The sequence below is a fragment of the Dama dama genome, chromosome 9, assembly GCF_033118175.1.
Source record: "Dama dama isolate Ldn47 chromosome 9, ASM3311817v1, whole genome shotgun sequence".
In the NCBI taxonomy this organism is placed as follows: Eukaryota; Metazoa; Chordata; class Mammalia; order Artiodactyla; family Cervidae; genus Dama; species Dama dama.
The window spans coordinates 44,681,890-44,695,455 of NC_083689.1; the positions used below are offsets into that span (position 1 = coordinate 44,681,890).

The 13,566-nt window shown below is 38.3% G+C and overlaps 1 protein-coding gene across 2 annotated transcripts; it reads left to right on the top strand.

Moving 5' to 3' along the window:
- The first annotated feature begins 1,986 nt into the window (after positions 1-1,986).
- Positions 1,987-12,019, top strand: LOC133061362 (olfactory receptor 2T29-like). 2 transcript variants are annotated; one of them, XM_061149372.1, is made up of 2 exons: positions 1,987-2,030; positions 11,068-12,019. In XM_061149372.1, exon 2 carries the CDS (start codon positions 11,075-11,077, stop codon positions 12,017-12,019), a length of 945 nt encoding a protein of 314 aa, XP_061005355.1. In that variant the 5' UTR covers positions 1,987-2,030; positions 11,068-11,074. The 2 variants fall into 2 exon arrangements, with proteins under 2 accessions (XP_061005355.1, XP_061005354.1); XM_061149371.1 differs by lacking the exon at positions 1,987-2,030 and having other exon boundaries at positions 11,057-12,019.
- Positions 12,020-13,566: the final 1,547 nt, after the last annotated feature.

Below are 13,566 nucleotides of genomic sequence, written 5' to 3' on the forward strand. Positions count from 1 at the left end.
AGGGAGGGAGGGAGAGAGAGAGAGAGAGAGAGAAGAAAAGAAAGAAAGACATGGGGACCCAAGCTCTGATGGAGCAAATGTATTTTATTAGCAGAAATGCAGGCTTATATATCTTTAGTAAGATGATTAGTCAGCTATTATACAGGATGAAATTTTATCAATAGCCACAATATGAATAGTCTAATACATACAAGGTTGCTGACGCTGAAAAGAGTCACTGAAGGAGTTACTGAAAGAAATCCAAGCAGATACCCTTTCCCATGATCTCAATCCTGAGAACTGCGTGCAGCTCTACTCGTTCCCAGAATAGGAACTGATAAGGAACAGAGAATCCTTGAGAAATGGCACACAAAGGAAAAAGTGCAACATATTGGATTCCTTAAAGTCAAACGTCCCCTGACATATTATGAATTATACCACAGAAATACAAAGGATCTTAAGAGATCAAATGAACAACAGTAAGACACCGACAATTTGGAGACTCTAGAAGTAATAGATACATTCCTAGAAACCTACAAAGATCAGATCATGAAGAAATAGAAAACATGAACAAATAAATAATAATCTAGGAGACTGAAGTACTAATCATAAGCATCACAGCAAGGAAAGACCTGGATCAGATGTGTTCACAGGTAAATTCTAGCAAACATTAAAAAAATTGAAGACATTTCTCCACAATTTCTTCCAAAAAATTGAACAAGAAAAAACACATTCAAATTATTTTGTGTCCAGCATTACCTTATCCCCAAAACCATATAAAGACGAGAAAAGGAAATTATAGTCCAATGTCTCTGAGGAACATAGATTCAAAAATGCTCTAAAGATATTAGCAAATCAAGTTAAAGAGCATATTAGAGAGATTATATAGCATGATCAACTGGGATTTATCTGTCAGATGTACGGATGAATCAGCATACACAAATCAATAAATGTGATGCACTAGACTAAGAATGAAAGAGAAAAATTATGTGAGCAATTCAAATAATATGGAAAATGGCAAAAAAATAACATATTTTCATGATAAAAATTCTCAACAAATTAGGTGTAGAAGGAATGCCCCTCAACACAATAAAAACCATTTACAACAAGCACACAGCTAATATCATACTTAATGGTGTAAAGCTGAAAGCATTTTCTCTGAGATAAGAGACAACACAAGATTGTCCACTTTTACCACTTTCACTCAACTTATCACTGGAAGTCCTAGTCAGAGAATCTAAGAAAGGAAAGAAAATTAAATAAATTCAAATTGAAAAGGAAATAAATAAATGATCTCTATTTGCAGGTGATGTGATTTTAAACAGTGTTTTGTGGAGAGTAGTTTCTGTAGTGAAAAAGATGAATATTTAGCTGAGGAGATTTCTGAGCAGTATTGATGGCATGACCAGGTTTCTCTTTACTGCTCACAGTGAAATGTGATAGGAGAGAGATAAATTGAAGGATAAGTTATTAAGCAAAAAGTAACCAGATAGCTATGTACATGCCAGCAGGCCCAGCACTGCCCCCCTCATTTGGTCCCTTTGCTGCTCACATGCCCTTAGCTAGCCTATGCAACCATATTTTGTTGTTCAGTTGCTAAGTCGTGTCTGATTCTTTGTGAGCCCATGGACTGCAGCATGCCAGGCTTCTCTGTCCTCCATGATCTTCTGGAGTTTGCTCAAATTCATGTCTATTGAGTCGGTGGTGTTATATAACCCACCTCATCCTGTGCCACCCATCTCCTTTGCCTTCAATCTTTCCCAGCATTAGAGTCTTTTCCAATGAATCAACTCTTCACATCAGGTGACCAAAGTAACAGAACTTCAGCTTCAGCAACAGTTCTTCCAATGAATATTCAGGGTTATTTTTCTTAGAATTCACTGGTCTGACCTCCCTGTAGTCCAAGGGACTCTCAAAAGTCTTCTCCAGTACCACAATTTGAAAGCATCAATTCTTCAACGCTCAGCCTTCTTTTTGATCCAGCTCTCACATCCATACATGATTAATGGAAAAAGAAAAAAAAAAAAAAAACAAACAAACATAGCTTTGACTATACAGACTTTTGTTGGTAAAATGATATGTCTCCTTTTTAATATGCTAAGTTGGACATAACTTTCCTTCAGTGGAGAAAATGTCTTTTAATTTTATGACTGCAGTCATCATCCACAGTGATTTTTGAGCCCAAGAAAATAGAATCCATCACCGTTTCCACTTTTTACCCATTTATTTCCAATGAAACAATGGGACTGGTTGCCATGACGGTAGTTTTTTTAAAGTTGAGTTTTAAGCCAACTTTTTCATTCTCTTCTTTCACCCTCATCAAGGAACTCTTAAGTTCCTCTTCAATTTCTGCTATCAGAGTGGTATCATCTGCGTATCTGAGGTTGTTGATATTTCTCCCAGCAAACTTGATTCCAGCTTGCAATTCATCCAACCTAGCATTTCGCATGATGTAATGCTTCTCTGGTGGATCAAGCAGTAAAAAATCTGTCCACAATGCAGGAGACCTGGGTTTGATTCATGGGATGGGAAGATCCCCTGGGAGAAGGAAATGGCAACCCACTCTAGTATTCTTTCCAGGAAAACCCCATGGACAGAGGAGCCTGGTGGGCTACAGTCCATGGGTTTATAAGAGTCAGACATGACCTAGCAACTAAACTGCCATCACCAATCTGCATATAAGTCAAATAAGCAGGGTGGCCATATATAGTCTTTATTACTACTTTCCCAATTTTGAACCAGTCAGTTGGTCCATGTCCACTTCTAATTATTGCTTCTTGACCCACGGACAGTTTTCTCAGCAACCATACATACCTATAAACCTGTCCCTGCCGAAGGACATTCACCCAGAGTTGTACACAGCACCTGTCACTGGTCCAAGTCCTCACTGCCATGCACGTCCACAAATAGTCCCTGATGCTGCACACGTGCATGCTGCCATTCCTAGTACGTGTGTTTTTCCAGTAGTTGTTTATATAGCCACGCTTTCCGGGAAACAAACTCACTCAGAAGGACAATGCAGATAGTGGAGTGCAGCTTATTACACCAGCGGGTCCAAGGCAGAGTCTCCTCATAGGCAAGGACCCTGACCAGCATTTGTGAAAACCTTTTATACCCCATGTGTACGTGTTGGAACCCACCACCCCAAATTCCTTGAGACTTACAAAGGAAGGGTAAATACAATTACAGTAACCCTATCAGTCATGTATTATGTGTTCAAACAGTTAATAATCAAAAAGCCCACGGTTACATTCCAACTAGTTAATAACCGATATGCCTGTGGTTACATTCCGATAGATACTGTCCAGAGGCAGGGGTGATTAGAGTATGTTTTCTCTCAGGCGATGAGTAACCTGGATATGATCTTCAAGGTTTCCCTGTCTGGAGGGGGTCTTATCCTTCCATTGTTGTTCCCACAGGCACTAAGCAGAGAGTTCAGAGTCCATTGGAGAGGCGGCCAAGTATGATCAGCACGGACAGGCCTGAGATGGAGTCCAGGCCCTATGAATTCCTTCTTCATAGTCATGTATGGATGTGAGAGTTGGACTATAAAGAAAGCTGAACACTGAAGAATTGATGCTTTTGAACTGTGCTGTTGGAAAAGACTCTTGAGAGTCCCTTGGACTGCAAGGAGATCCAACCAGTCAATCCTAAAGGAGATCAGTCCTGGATATTGATTGGAAGGACTGATGCTGAAGCTGAAACTCCAATTCTCAGGCCACCTGATGTGAAGAACTGACTCATTTGAAAATACCCTGATGCTGGGAAAGGTTGAAGGTGGGAGGAGAAGGAGACAACAGAGGATGAGATGGTTGGATGGCATCACCGACTCAATGAACATGAGTTTGAGTAAACTCTGAGAGTTGGTGATGGACAGGAAAACCTGGTGTGCTACATGGGTTTGCAAAGAGTCGGACACAACTGAGTGACTGAACTGAACTGAGTACATGTACACCCCCTGTCCAGAACTCCATCTCTCCCTGCCCAGTTTCCTTGCCTTAGGACCTGGAGATACCACTGAGGACCCCAAAAGCTAGCTCAGTCATTGCAAACACCTGCAGCTCTTGCCACAAAGACAGAGCACCCCAAATAACATCATGCCCCCCCACTTTGAGTCTCACAGCAATAGAGCCTATTTCACAGAGTGTTTCAGGGTGTTCCTTAGTCACCAGCCCCTTTATCACCACCTCCTTTATCCAAGAAAGTCTGAAAAACTGGAATTGTTAGATTTTCTTCAAATTTTGAGAAAGCAACATAAGATGAAAATATTATGAAGAATCAGGGAAACATGGCTCCACTAAATTATTCAATAAACTTCTAGTAACACTTCAAAATATGCCTAAAAATAAATCAAAACAATTGTTCTAAAGAAGCTCAGCAAGCTATAAAGCATGATAAATTAATAATTTAATGACATCAATAATTGAAGACAAAATTAAAAGTTGACAAAGAGAAAATATTAGGTACTGAAGTTCTAGGACTGAAGAATGCAACTACTAAACTAAAAAAAAAAAAAAAGCAATTAGGTATTTCAAACCACTTGATTTGAGACTTGATTAAGAAGAAAGAACCCACAGAGTCAATAAGTGGTCATCTGTAATCATGTGGCAAGAGGGAAAAAAAACAGAAAGAGTGCAAAGAAATGAAGAAAACCCATGTGATTTATAGGATAGTCTTAAAAGAGCTAAGATCTTTGTTATGGGAATCTAAAAAAGAGGAGAATTAAGATGAAAGCATTTTTGAAGAAAAAAGAGCTATAAGGAGGCCTTAGGAAGCATTCAGTTCAGTTCAGTTCAGTTGCTCAGTCATGTCCGACCCTTTTCAACCCCATGAACCACAGCACGCCAGGCCTCCCTGTCCATCACCAACTCCTGGAATCCACCCAAACGCATGTACAGTGAGTTGGTGATGCCATCCAGCCATCTCGTCCTCTGTCATCCCCTTCTCCTCCTGCCCTCAATCTTTCCCAGCATCAGGGTCTTTTCAAATGAGCCCGCTCTTCACATCAGGAGGGCAAAGTATTGACGTTTCAGCTTCAGCATGAGTCCTTCCAATGAACACCCAGGACTGATCTTCTTTTGGATGGACTTGCTGGATCTCCTTGCAGTCCAAGGGACTCTCAAGAGTCTTCTCCAGCATCACAGTTCAAAAGCATCAATTCTTCAGTGCTCAGCTTTCTTTATAGTCCAACTCTCAAATCCATACATGACCACTGGAAAAACCATAGCCTTGACTAGATGGACCTGATTGACAAAGTAATGTCTCTGCTTTTTAATATGCTGTCTAGGTTGGTCATAACGTTCCTTCCAAGGAGCAAGTGTCTTCTAATTTAATGGCTGCATTCACCATCTACAGTGATTTTGGAGCCAAGAAAAATAAAGTCAGCCACTCTTTACACTATTTCCCCATCTATTTGCCATTAAGTGATGACCTTAGTTTTCTGAATGTTGAGCTTTAAGCCAACTTTTTCGCTCTCCTCTTTCATGTTCATCAAGAGGCTCTTTGGTACTTCTTCACCTTCTGCCATAAGGGTGGTGTCATCTGCATATCTGAGGTTATTGATATTTCTTCCAGCAATCTTGATTCCAGCTTGTGCTTCCTCCAGCCCAGCCTTTCTCATGATGTACTCTGCATAGAAGTTAAATAAGCAGGGTGACAGTATACAGCCTTGAAATACTCCATTTCCTATTTGGAACCAGTCTGTTGTTCCATGTCCAGTTCTAACTATTGCTTCCTGACCTGCATACAGTTTTCTCAAGAGGCAGGTCAGGTGGTCTGGAGTTCCCATCTCTTTCAGAATTTTCCACAGTTTATTGTGATCCACATAGTCAAAGATTTGGCATAGTCAAAAAGCATAAAAAGATATTTTTCAGGAACGCTCCAACTTTTTCTATGATCCAGTGGATGTTGGCAATTTAATATCTGATTCCTCTGCCTTTTCTAAAACCAGCTTCAACATCTGGAATTTCATGGTTCATGTATTGCTGAAGCCTGTCTTGGAGAATTTTGAGCATTACTTTACTAGTGTGTGAGATGAGTGCAATTGTGCAGTAATTTGAGCATTCTTTGGCATTGCCTTTCTTAGGGATTGGAATGAAAACTGAGATTTCCAGCCCTGTGGCCACTGCTGAGTTTTCCAAACTTGCTGACATATTGAGTGCAGCAGTTTCACATTATCATCTTCCAGGATTTAAAATAGTTCAAGTGGGATTCCATCACCTCCACAAGTTTTGTTCATAGTGATGCTTCCTAAGCCCCACTTGGCTTCACATTCCTGGATGTGTGGCTCTCAGTAAGTGATCACACCATCGTGATTATCTGGGTCATGAAGATCTTTTTTGTATAGTTCTGTGTATTCTTGCCACCTCTTCTTAATATCTTCTGCTCCTTTAGGTCCCTACCATTTCTTTCCTTTATTGAGCCCATCTTTGCATGAAATGTTCCCTTGGTATCTCTAATTTTCTTGAAGAGATCTCTAGTCTTTCCCATTCTATCATTTTCCTCTCTTTCTTTGCATTGATTACTGAGGAAGGCTTTCTTATCTCTCCTTGCTATTCTTTGGATCTCTGTTTTCAAATGGGTATATCTTTCCTTTTCTCCTTTGCTTTTCACTTCTCTTCTTTTCACAGCTATTTGTAAGGCCTCCTCAGACAGCCATTTTGCTTTTCATGCATTCCTTTTTCTTGGGGATGGTCTTGATCCCTGTCTCCTGTACAATGTCACAAACCTCTGTCTATAGTTCATCAGGCACTCTATCAGATCTAGTCCCTTGAATCTGCTTGTCTTTTCCACTGTATTATCATAAGGGATTTGATTTAGGTTATACTTGAATGATCTAGTGGTTTTCCTCACTTTCTTCAATTTCAGTCTGAATTTGGCAATAAGGAGTTCATGATCTGAGCCATAGTCAGCTCCTGGTCTTGTTTTTGCTGACTGTATAGAGCTTCTTCATCTTTGGCTGCAAAGAATATAATCAATCTGATTTCGGTGTTGACCATCTGGTGATGTCCATGTGTAGAGTCTTCTCTTGTGTTGTTGGAAGAGGGTGTTTGCTATGACCAGTGCGTTCTCTTAGCAAAATCTATTAGCCTTTGCCCTGCTTCATTCTGTACTCCAAGGCCAAATTTGCCTGTTACTCCAGGTGTTTCTTGACTTCCTACCTTTGCATTCCAGTCCCCTGTAATGAAAAGGTCATCTTTTTTTGGGTGTTAGTTCTAGAAGGTCTTGTACATCTTCATATAACCGTTCAACTTCAGCTTCTTTAGCATTACTGGTCAGGGCATAGACTTGTGCTATTACTGTGATATTGAATGGTTTGCCTCGGAAATGAACAGACATCATTCTGTCATTCTTGAGATTGCATCCAAGTACTGCATTTTGGACTCTTCTGTTGACTATGATGGCTACTCCATTTCTTCTAAGGGATTCCTGCCCATAGTAGTAGATATAATGGTCATCTGAGTTAAATTCACCAATTCCAGTCCATCTTATTTCACTGATTCCTAGAATGTCAATGTTCACTCTTGCCTTCTCCTGTTTGACCACTTGCAATTTGCCTTAAGGTTAAATCATCTGCCCTCAATGCAGGAGACCGGAGTTTGATCCCTGGGTTGGGAAGATCGCCTGGAGAAGCTAATGGCAACTCACTCCAGTATTCTTGCCTGAATAATCCCGTGGGCAGAAAAGCCTGGCGAGCCACAGTCCATGGGGTCGCAAAGAGGTGGACATAACTGAGCAATTAACACACACAGGACATGTAAGTAACCTAGATGTCTGTTGACAGATGATTGGATAAGGAAGCTGTGGTACATATACACAATGGAATATTATTCAGCCATAAAAAGAATGCATTTGAGGCAGTGCTAATAAGGTAGATGAACCTAGAGCCTATTATACAGAGTGAAGTAAGTCAGAAAGAGAAAGACAAATATCATGTATTAGCACATATATATGAAATCTGGAAGGAGGGTACTGATGAACCTATTTACAGGGCAGCAATGGAGTTGAAGACATAGAGAACAGACTTATAGACCTGGGGGTGGGGGTTAGGGTGGGAAGGAGAGGGTGGGATGAATGGAAAGAGTAGCATGGACACATATACACTACCCTAGTAAAATAGATAGTGAGAATTTGCTAGATGACTCAGGGAACTCAAGCCAGGGCTCTGTGACTATCTAGACGGGTGGGATGGACTGGGAAGTGGGAGGGAGATTCAAGAAGGAGGGAACATATGTGTACCAGTGGCTGATTCATGTTGATATTTAGCAAAAAAACACCACAATACTGTAAAGCAATTATCCTTCAGTCAAAAATAAACAAATTTTTAAAATCAGAATCTGTGAAAAATGAAAAACATTTTTTTCACAAGTTTTGCTTAAATTTAAATGAAGAAAAATGTAATTTACACATATATGAAAATACATTGTAATGAAAAGTTTACTTAGAAACTAACTTGTATACTTCCATATCTAATAATTTATTGGTGATGTTGAAATTTATGATTATTGTTAATACTGGTTAAAATTTTAATATATATTAAGACTGAAAAAATTTTAAAGATGATTATAAAAATGCATGAGGAAAAAGACTCAGAAAATTGCAATAGGGAGATCTATTAGCTTCTTTCGATTTATTAATGGTATTCCTTTTTATAGTCTCAGAGGTATTTATCAACAGATAACCTTCAACCACTTACTAAATGGGCATAGCATAACCAGGGGTGATGTCACTCCTCTACTTCTCTTTGTACACCTATCCTAAAATACTACATTATCTCATCTGGATGAAACTATCAACATCGCTTAATGCTGAGTTCCACCAGACAAGCAGACAGAACTGCAAGAGCTAAAGGTAACGATTGTTCTTGACTTGTTGTTTCTGATACATCCTATTAGTTGCTAAAGATATTTTTTTCCCTATTTTTAGCTAGCTATTTTTAGGGAGAAAAGCAAAGGTGCTTTATCTTTTTGAATCTCTTTATGTAGCATGCATTTACTGCAATATGTTAGCGAGTGGCTCTTTGTTTTTCAATTATTTGTAGAGAAAGTAATATATATTCTTCCTGTATTATTAAATATACTTATTTTTCTGACGCTAAAATTTTACAAAATAAGTTGCTACTCATTTTACTTTGAATAGGGATGTTTTCTGGGGGTTAGAAAACACTGTAAATAAATGTCTGAATCATATTTACACTTTCCTAATGAAACTGACAATGCCTGACCCACCACCCAAATTGTCTGCTATGGAGGAAAGACTATGTCTCCAAAAGACAAGAGGCAGAGTTACAGTCTGTGGGTTCAACTTTTGAGCTAAGACAAGGATTCTCACTCAACTTAGTTGTGTAGTGTTAAAGCAGATACCCTGAAAACCTGATCTTTTTAACTTTTAAAAGGAGAAAGTAAAAGGAGTAAGTAGGCTTACAGGCTCTCAGGAAAAATCAAATGTAGTAAAGAGTTGGAACAATTCCTGGAATGCTGTCAGCTTCGTATAAAGGTTGTATATTATCCTACCACTACTAGCAATAATTTCCCAATTTAAATATGCACAAAATGATTTACATGAAGTTCAAGGAATTAGATTAAATAATTTGAGAATGAATAAGGGGGAAAGTTGCTATACAGACAGTGTTTCCTTCTCTGTCTGGTGTCTTGGGTGGGTTGTTAGTGTGGTTTAATAACAGTGACCTCCCCATTTACCAAAGTGCAGCAAAGATTTGTCCAGAGCCCAGCAAATACCCTCCTTGGTCTCCCTCCATCTGCTTAGTAAATAGCTTCAAGGTCTTCACATGTATTGATCACTTCTCCAGTCCTTGATTTTCTTTAATCACAAATATAAACTTGATCAGTAGCCATTTTTTTGAAATTTATTTAACTGTTTTTCAATTTTACTCAGAGCCAGATTTCTTCTGCCGCTGAAGGTAGAATTTAACAGAAAAGTTATATTTTTAATACAATGCATCCTAGGTTTGCTAGACATTTATACTGATATCAAGAAATCAAGAAATCTTTCTACTTCTTTAGTACTCTGGAACTCAGAACTGATAATGAATTGAATATTTTAATTAGCCTTGGGAATTATTACAAAGTATATCTGAAACTTGAACATGATTTCTGAGATATCCCTGCATCATAAAAAGCTCTAAACTCTTCCCAGAAAGAGAAGCCAATATTTCATTCTCATTGGCAATAGCTTTTGAAATTTAACATTTTATATGTCTGAAATTGAGAAGTTTAAAGGTTTAATCTTTATAAGAGAAAAATGTAGAATAAGAAGCTATTCCTTATTCCCTAAAAAAGGTCAGATTATATTCTGTGTCTATTTTTCTTTTTATTTATTGTGTAGCTATTTTAAAATTATACTTTAAATCACATTTTTATAATATTTCCCCTGAATAGCACACACCATATAGATATATTTGTTTAAAATTTAAATATATATACATAATTATATGTATATGTACACTCCACATAACCACAGTGCCTCACAGTATCACCCAGTCTTATAGACAAAAGAGATTCAAGTGTTTTGTATAGATTTTCCTTAAATTATATTTCAGTAACTTTTAAAATCTTTCTTGTATGTAATACACCTCCAAGAGTTTTAAAGCTCCCAGTTGGAGCCTTAAACTGGGGATAATAAAATTCCAAGTTCTATAAAAAGCATTTTAGAAAAGTGTAATATCTTTTTAAAAAAAGTAATTTACTTTTTGTGTTTGCATAGGCCAGATGCTACATAAATTTCCATTCTTCTCCATGAAGGACATTACATCATCAGATGTCATAAAATTCAACTGCAGCAACATAGCTGTAAGTTAACAATTTTTTAGACACATTGTTGTGAATTACTAGTTTTCTAGTAATCTGTAGAATTATAGATACTTTTAAAACTCCATATCTTCAGGATCATAGAATTTCCTCTTGTTAGCACAATTGAGTGGTACACACATACACATACACACTCACATACACACATACACATATGTGCACACTCTCAGTAAACATTCATTTCAGTTGGTAGATTCCTATAAGTAATCCACTAACTTCAAATTTCTCCTTGATGGTCTAGGTGAAACCTCATGGGCAATATCACCTGGATGACCAGCTACACTGAAAGATTAGATTTCACCCTGGTGGGAATCTTCAGTCAATCCCAACACCCTGCTCTCCTTTGTTTGGTCATTTTTGTGGTTTTCCTAATGGCCTTGTCTGGAAATATCATTCTGATTTGTTTGATATATTCTGATGCTCACCTACACACCCCCATGTACTTTTTCATCAGTCAGCTGTCTTTCATGGACATGATGTACATATCTGTTACTGTACCCAAGATGCTCATGGACCAGATCACAGGTGTGAATAAGATCTCAGTCCCTGAATGTGGGGTTCACATGTTCCTCTATGTGACACTAGCAGGTTCAGAGTTTTTCCTTCTAGCCTCCATGGCCTATGATCGCTACACGGCCATTTGCCATCCTCTCCATTACCCTGTCCTCATGAACCCCAGGGTGTGTCTCTTCCTGGCATCTGGCTGCTGGTTTCTGGGCTCAGTGGATGGCTTCTTGTTTACTCCCATCACCATGACCTTCCCCTTCTGCAGATCCCGGGAGATCCATCATTTCTTCTGTGAAGTTCCTGCTGTATTAAAGCTTTCCTGCTCAGACACCTCCCTCTATGAGATTTTCATGTACCTGTGTTGTGTGCTCATGCTCCTCATTCCTGTGACAATCATTTCAGGCTCTTACTACTTTATCGTCCTCACCATTCACAGGATGCGCTCAGCAGAGGGTCGGAAGAAGGCGTTTACCACTTGTTCCTCCCACATGGCTGCGGTCATCCTCTTTTATGGGGCTGCCATCTACACATATATGCTCCCCAACTCCTACCACACCCCTGAGAAGGACATGATGGTTTCTGTCTTTTACACCATACTCACTCCTGTACTAAACCCTTTAATCTATAGTCTAAGGAATAAAGATGTTATGGGGGCTCTGAATAAAATGCTGAACGTGGGAGTTGCTTTTCAAGAAAGTATAAAGTAAGAAACTTTGTATTAATGCATTTTACCTTCTCTTTACATTTCATAAGTTTAGATTCTTATGCCAAAAACACCACTTAGAATTTTATACTATCATATCTTATTTTCACACTTTTTAGAGAAGTCCTTCCTTGAATGAGAAAACTCTCCAATTTTCCAATCCTTCTCCACTCAAAATGCATTATACAATTATACTGTATTGATGTTATTTACTGATGCTGATAACTGCACTATGACTTTGTAGATGAATATATATATTCCTTGGAAACACATAATAACAATGTTTAAAGGTAAAAAGTTACTAGATGCTATGAAATTGATTAAATGGGGGATAATGAAGCAAAAACTATACAATATTAACAACTGGGGATTCTGAGTAAAGGGTATATGGTTTGTACTATTCTTATTCATGCTACTTTTCTATAAATAAACACTTAATCCACATAAACAGTTAAACTATCAATCCTCACTCCTTTATTGAATTTGTCTCCTGCTTTGTGGCAATGTAAATGACATAATACCTAAGAAAACATGCTCATTTTCATGTGGCTAATTATTACAGAGATAATCCTGTCTCTGTCCAACTTTATATGGCCTGCTTTGTTCCACATGGGTGAATTCTGAAGGCATTTAGTGGAGGTTAATTGTTCTCTGCAAGCAGTAGGTTTAGAATGCAGAATTGCATAAAGGACAGAGGGAAACATATAAATTCAAAGTGGCAGAAAGATTTAGAGAAGATTCCTCCACAGGGTGACATCTGAACCAAGTTTTGAAGTATGTAATTTATTACACAAAAAGAGGCAGGATACCAAATTTCAAACTCCTTTATTTATTCAATTATTTGATGAATATTTCCTGTACTATACTATAATCCAAAATAAAAGCTAAATGAGAGTAAAATCTGAATACTACATGGCTGCTGTTCCCACGGGATCTGGATCTGTAGCTACAGTTTTATACACAAATGGTTGCTATAAAGTACTTGCTGTGTCTTGATGTTCATGAAGAATGGGTACAGCTCATAAAGAGATATCAGTTATATCTGTGACATGTAAGTTGGGTAAAATAAAAGGTTGAGAGCAGCCCCTGGAATTCAGTGTTGAATGGTAACCAGATGTTAACTTCAGATGAGTACAAACAACTGGAGGAGAGAAAGAGGATTGTTCAAGGACACAAAAAAGAATAGCACAAAGGTCAGTTTAGCAAGCAGGAGAGGAAAATGTTCCAATGGCTCCTCCTTTCCTGCCTTACTTTATAGACTAATTTCTTGACCTTCTGTGATCCAGAAGGTCAACCAAACATCAACCAAACAATGAGATTATTCTTTTTGAAATGTTAAATCAGTGGAAATCAACTGGGAAGTTTAACATTAGAGATGGGGAGGGGAGGTGAGTGAGAATGAGAATTGAATGGTGTTTTGCTACTGTTGTTCAGTTGCTAAGTCATGTCTGATTCTTTGTGACCCCATGGACTGCAGCATGCCAGGATTCCCTGTCCTTCACTATCTCCTGGAGTGTGTTCAAACTCAAATCCATTGAGTTGGTAATGCTA